The sequence below is a fragment of the Hyalella azteca genome, unplaced genomic scaffold (genome assembly GCF_000764305.2).
Source record: "Hyalella azteca isolate HAZT.00-mixed unplaced genomic scaffold, Hazt_2.0.2 contig17545, whole genome shotgun sequence".
NCBI classification, from domain to species: Eukaryota; Metazoa; Arthropoda; class Malacostraca; order Amphipoda; family Hyalellidae; genus Hyalella; species Hyalella azteca.
In genome coordinates, this window is record NW_025947324.1 from 4,411 (window position 1) to 11,204 (window position 6,794).

The window sequence follows — 6,794 nt, forward strand, 5'->3', positions numbered from 1 at the left end:
GTATATATCCCCTATTGTATACATCTCCCCTGTACACCCCCCTTTCTGCCCCCAGGGTTGGGGGGGACGTGGCCCCCACGTGGGGGGCGGCGCCCCTGCTGGTCAAGAGCGACGGTACAGTCATGTGGTTCCCTCCTTCATACTTCAAGGTGATCATTATTAGTGACGGGTGATAGTGACGGGTGATAGCTAAAAATTAAATTCAGTAATGATCACTATTATTTTAATAATATTAAAAAAATATTTCATGATATTTTGTAATTTAAATTGTGTATAGGATGTAAATTTAATTAATAAATTGAATGCACTAAATTTATTTTAAATAATTAATCAAATAAATTAATTTTATTTCATCAATTGTAATATATTTAAATTAGTTGATTTATTATTTATTTAAAATTAGTAGTTAATTAGTTTATTATTTAATTAGTTCAAGTTAATTAAGTAGTTAATATATATAAATTTAGTTAATTTATATAATTTAATTTTTTTAGTATAATTATTATAAATATTGTTATTATAATTATTATAAATATTGTTATTATAATTATTAAAATTGTTATTATAAAATCATTATTATAATTATAATAAATTTAGTTAATTTGTTACAAAAAAACTGAAGAAATATTCACTGGGCAGGTGCCCTGTGCGCTGGACCTGGCGCTGTGGCCCAGAGACACCCACAACTGTACAGTCAGCCTGGGCAGCTGGGCACACTACGGGGCCCAGCTAGACCTGGTCCTCATGGGGAACAATAGCGGGGTGAGGGGTGCAGGGGTGACCTGGTCCTAATGAAGAACACTAGCGGGGTGAGGGGTGCAGGGGTGACCTGGTCCTCATGGGGGACACTGGCGGGGTGAGGGGTGACCTGGTCCTCATGGGGGACACCGGCGGGGTGAGGGGTGACCTGGTCCTCATGGGGGACACCGGCGGGGTGAGGGGTGACCTGGTCCTCATGGGGGACACCGGCGGGGTGAGGGGTGACCTGGTCCTCATGGGGGACACCGGCGGGGTGAGGGGTGACCTGGTCCTCATGGGGGACACCGGCGGGGTGAGGGGTGACCTGGTCCTCATGGGGGACACCGGCGGGGTGAGGGGTGACCTGGTCCTCATGGGGGACACCGGCGGGGTGAGGGGTGACCTGGTCCTCATGGGGGACACCGGCGGGGTGAGGGGTGACCTGGTCCTCATGGGGGACACCGGCGGGGTGAGGGGTGACCTGGTCCTCATGGGGGACACCGGCGGGGTGAGGGGTGACCTGGTCCTCATGGGGGACACCGGCGGGGTGAGGGGTGACCTGGTCCTCATGGGGGACACCGGCGGGGTGAGGGGTGACCTGGTCCTCATGGGGGACACCGGCGGGGTGAGGGGTGACCTGGTCCTCATGGGGGACACCGGCGGGGTGAGGGGTGACCTGGTCCTCATGGGGGACACCNAAATTTATTAATTATATATTATATATATATAAGTCCAGTTTTTAAACTATTACAAGGATACATTTTCAGTAACTGGTTGTATCCAATTTGTAGAGTTGCTGATCTCTAAAGATCATCAGTTTTTTTTCAAAAAAGGAAACAAAATGACATATTTATTCAAGGGAAATTTAGTCGCGAATTGTGGGGTTCGAGCCCAGCGAGATGTGAAGATCCTCTCCTAAAGCCCCCAGAGTTGAGGTTTGGGTCTCCCCCCCGCAGGTGGTGATGGGGGAGCTGCACCAGGGCCCCCAGTGGGAGGTGGTGGGTGTGGTGGGTGCCCGCAACACCCACATCGACCTCACCATCGTCTTCACCGTCACCCGCCGCGCCAGCCAACACGCTGCTTACATTAATACGTCCATGATGGGTGTGTGACGATGTGTTACGATGTGTTAAGATGTGTTACGATGTGTTAAGATGTGTTAAGATGTGTTACGATGTGTTAAGATGTGTTACGATGTGTTACGATTTGTTAAGATGTGTTACGATTGTTACGATGTGTTACGATGTGTTACGATGTGTTACGATGTGTTACGATGTGTTACGATGTGTCACGATTGTGTTTCTTGGGGATACTGATTCAAAATCTTTGCAAATTTCAATTTAATTCATACGAACCGCCAAGTGTTCTATACAAAAACTGTGTAAATTTTAATTCAGTTACAATTGAAAACTCCTACCCTGGGCCGATACTTTCAAAAAAGTTAAGAGATCGTAAGTTCATCAGCCAATCATTGACGGCCTTTCAAGCAAAATCATCAAATCATAGACAAGAAAATAGAGCGTAAGTACTTACGTTCACTTANTTATACACATCTAGATGTGTATAAGAGACAGGTGCTGCGTGTGGCTGCAGCACCTGTACGAGGGCAGCACCTCCTGCTGCAGCACCTTGCAGCGCCTCTGCGGCTCCAGGAAGGTACGATCTCAAAAATGTGACTTTCCCAAGTATCTATCCTTGTTTTACTCTTATGTGGGTCATTCTGACCCAGTTTGGCCAACAAAAAGGCGTTTCGGTGTGTGGGTGGGTCATCCTGACCCAGTTGGCTTGCTAAAAGGATGAATAGGTGTGTGGGTGGGTCATCCTGACCCAGTTTGGACCAACAAAAAGGGTATCGGTGTGTGGGTGGGTCATTCTGACAAAGTTTGGCCCAACAAAAGGGCGTAAAAGTCCCTTCACTACTCGTGCTGTGAGTAAGAAAGTATGTCACTATTTGAAATGTGTGTCCCAGCATCTTATGCGTTGCAACGAACTTCGCTAAAAAATTCTTACTATTTGATAGCTGGCACCGAAAATTAGTTTATGTAAATGACGAGAAAATATCCATCATTTTTACAACCATTCGTCACGAAGAAAAAAATTACTATGTATAATCCATTTAATATTTTTTAATGAAAATTAGCACGAAAAGTGGACAATATATGTTTTATAGAAGTTAAAACTGAATAAACGTTAACATTAACACGTTTTTATCAGGTTGTAGGCACGTACAACACCCTACGTAATGAAGACACGTCCGGTGATGTGGCAACACCGCCACCCGCTCAGTTGCCAAACACCGCCACTCCCACAACTGTCAGCACCGAAACTAGCGTCAGTATTGACATTAGTCCTGCCACAACCACAACCCACTTCTCAGGTCCTGACACGGTGGTGTTCGACGCCACAACCATGCGTCCTGACCGCCACAACCCCACCAGGTTACCGGACCACATACGCGAAAAAAAATTGGCGCAAGAGGCGTTGTTGCGCGCGCGCACAGCCAACTTTCTGGCAGCGATCTTCTTCGCGGTTGCTTTCCTTGTGGACTACATCGCTCTGCGCGTGCGGCTCGGCTCCTAGTGACGGCCAGTAGGCTCCTAATGGCGGCCATTGGGCTCCCAGTGGCGGCCATTGGGCTCTTAGTGACGGCTAGTAAGCCGCCACTTGGCTTCTAGCGCCTACTGTCCGCCAGTGGGCTCCTAGTGGCGGCCAGTGGATTTCTAATGGCGGTCATTGGGCTCCAAGTGGCGGCCAGTGGGCCCCTAGTTGCGGCCATTGCATGTTAAATATGTATTGTGTAATGTATGTGGTGTTGGGGTTAGGCATCGCTAGGCTGGGAGTTGTTGGAGTTAGGCAGCGTTAGGTTGGGACGTGTACAATGTACATAGTTGTACGATATCATCAATATGTAGTGTCAATATATAATGTTATGGGTCTCATATTGTAAGAATATTGTGTACGTTGACCAAGGATGGAGATACTGTGAACAAAACCTTTATATAATAACTCAGGTTAGAATAGCATTACGAACAATAAATGTGCCCTAGTCCTGACCAGATGTACGATGATTCACAGTTTATGTGAAACATCTCATACATTATTCTTTTATTAAGTAGTTCTTATTTATTCCTCTTAAATTTTATCTTTCAAATCTGAAATATGCTAATGACGAATTATGTAATTCCACTGATATATTATAACGATATTCAATTTTCCGACCGCTTTGGTTCCCAGAAATGCCCGAGTCCGTATGGTAATGTTCACTTTATACATCGTTGCCATCATTATACGAATTCATGACGATAATTCCGTAACTCTAACGAATCGTTGTTTATGTTCGTTTTATTTATTGTTTGTTTCTTCTCAAATTGTGTTTGCCTTGCTATTTTATGACTCGAATTGTGTTCACGCATACGGACAAGTGGAACTCCGTGACACATTCACGTAACGCGTTCATTACCGTCACAGCGGGTCACGTAAACGCCGCCCCTGCGTGAACGCGGGACGCCATCTCATTAAAAAAATGCTGAATAAAATACTGCTGATTTTACACTTGAGTTGTAAATGTAACCGTTTTACATGACCTTTGTCTCGTAGAAATAAGCATTTAGCGGAATTATAAGGAAAATAGTGTATTCAAATGTGGTTTATAACGATAAAAATGCATTCCATAAACAGGTAAAAAATGTTCTAACAAATATGTTTTGCGCGGACACTACATAGATTTTGTATTATACATCGAAATAATTCTCTGGGTTTCATTTATCCACGAAATTAAGCAGCTATGGCGGTGCCATGTTGGGTCCAGTTACAAGCTGCACTTGTGGTGTGCAAGCGCCAATCTTTTTTTCTTCTGCCGCTGTTGCTCGACTTCATCTTCCTGCTGACGCTCTGAATAAAATACAAACGCCGAAGATTTATCTTCGTTTCTCACGGCCTACATTAATAGTATACGCTAAATCTTCTGTCTTAAATGACAGATTGTTATTTATACATGAGGTAATGGGAAATGTAATACTATATAAAACCATGAGTGTACTTAATGCATGGCATTAAAGAAGGTATGTGTAAAAAGCGTCGGTTTTGTGTGCGGTATCCAGAGTTAGGAATTCCAGGGAGCGGGTTACAGCGGGTAGACAACATCAGTGTCCATCAAACTCTGGCGCGGGTAGGTGTGCGTAAAGTTTAGTCCGTCCTTCATAGCCATTCCATCCTCTAACATCTAGATTTTGATTCAAGTATGATAAACTATGTACGAACCTCTCGTTTGTGATATAGATTTACAAATTGTTGCGACGCGTGCCTTCTTAAAGCGAGTTTTAATGTTTGAATAGAAGTGAAATCTGTAATGGTGAACGGGGGTACGTTGAACGCGTTCCCTGTGGAAAACTCTGTGGTCGCAGCTTGTTGTTGTCGCTACCGTTTGTGATTTACGGTGATATACATTAAATATAAAAAGTGCCGTCACGTATATAAACTTTCATGCAGTGAATACATTGTATTTGACTGCAAGTAACCTCCTGACTCCGTATTTGAAGGTAAGTATGCGCGCAGCGTTGAAGTTCGTGAACCTGAGATGCTGTGACCGCTGGCTAGCGCTGTGCAGTGTTGTGTTTGTAATTGAAGACCGACTTTACTATTGTACCTTTTCATGGTCAATAATTACATGGGGGGATGATTAATAATCGTCAAATATTATCTGAGATTACATTTAATAATGTATTTGCTTAAAGCAACAAATAATTGAATTACTTTCATTCATGTTTTACCAGGTTACATCAGCTGCCTGGTGAAATAAATGTAAATCTATTACTCACATAAGTTGAATTTACACAAGTACAATATTTTTTTATCATTGTTGTTTGTATATGGTCATGTCACTCATATGGAGTATGAAAATTTGCACTGATATATATCATATAATCATGTGAAAAATGTTTTTGGCATTTGAATTACTCAAAAACTTTAACTTTGCTAACAAATTGTGCATGGAAATCTTTCTCTAGTGGTTTACTCAACTCAGTCAACTGTATATTTATTTATTTTAGGATTAATCTAATCTGTACATATATTAAGAGACATAGTGCATTTGTAATAATAACTTATGTGTTTAGGACTGGAAACATGTACAAACTCAAGTGTTAATAACTCAAGGTACCTAATAATAATTTAGGTGTTTAGGACTGGAAACATGTTACGAAGGCCGGATCCCTTGTGAATCAAATCACGAAGAGTTCAAGAATTGGCAACAGGCCACGGGCCTCTTTCAGTATTTCTTTAATGCCAACATTTCTATTCTATTCTATGTATAAATAAATGACAGAAATAATTCAGCTGCTACACTCTTCAATCATTCAATGTCATGCAGTCTGCAGCTGTTCCGTCCCTGCCTCGTGTGTGGGACCCATAAGCTGCTGGTGTTAAAGAAAATTATTATGATTAATAATCATTAAATATTATCTGATATTATATTTAATAATGTATTTTATTAATGCATTTAATGGATAATAAATATAATCTGTGATTTTATTTAATAATGTGTATTAATAATGTATGTAATGTATATTAATATAATTCAAGATTATATTTAGTAATGTATATTAATAAAATATATTAGTAATGTATTTATTAATGTACCTATTTAATATAATGAAAAGGTGGTACCCACTTTTTTGGCTTAAAATATTTGCCATTGGGCTATTTTTCACAGGATTAATATTTTAAATTTAGCAAGTTTTTTCCAAAGTAAATATTTCTACTATCATGCAAAGCAAAATTTATTATTTCCAATTCATTTTTAATTTCCTGATGTGTTGAATTTGATGATTTTATTAAATATTTTCTTTTACTTTTACTTTTACAGTTTTTGGGAAGCAAAAATTTTAATTTTCTGCTTCCTGTCCTTCTGACCTGAAATAATTTATACATATCCTTCAAACTGACTTTACTTTATATATTCACTTTATATATTTACATATACATATATACATATAACATATATGTATATATATATATATAAATTAGTATCAGAAGGCAGAATAAGCTTGTTTCAACAC

The 6,794-nt window shown here is 40.7% G+C and overlaps 2 protein-coding genes across 2 annotated transcripts in view; both read left to right on the top strand.

Annotated features, from left to right (window-relative positions):
- The window catches only part of LOC108677084 (neuronal acetylcholine receptor subunit alpha-6), a gene marked incomplete at its 5' end in the record, with an annotated part of 2,968 nt that extends 1,118 nt beyond the window's left edge, over positions 1 to 1,850 (top strand). The window contains 3 exons of the mRNA XM_018165234.1: positions 56 to 149; positions 640 to 762; positions 1,695 to 1,850. Coding sequence (XP_018020723.1) covers positions 56 to 149; positions 640 to 762; positions 1,695 to 1,850 — 373 coding nt within the window. The remainder of the gene's footprint in view (positions 1 to 55; positions 150 to 639; positions 763 to 1,694) is intronic.
- A 445-nt stretch (positions 1,851 to 2,295) lies between these two features.
- Positions 2,296 to 4,486, top strand: LOC108677085. The gene is made up of 2 exons (XM_018165235.2): positions 2,296 to 2,394; positions 2,953 to 4,486. The coding sequence occupies exons 1-2, from the start codon at positions 2,296 to 2,298 to the stop codon at positions 3,316 to 3,318; spliced, it is 465 nt and encodes a 154-aa protein (XP_018020724.1). The 3' UTR covers positions 3,319 to 4,486.
- The last annotated feature ends 2,308 nt before the right edge of the window (positions 4,487 to 6,794 follow it).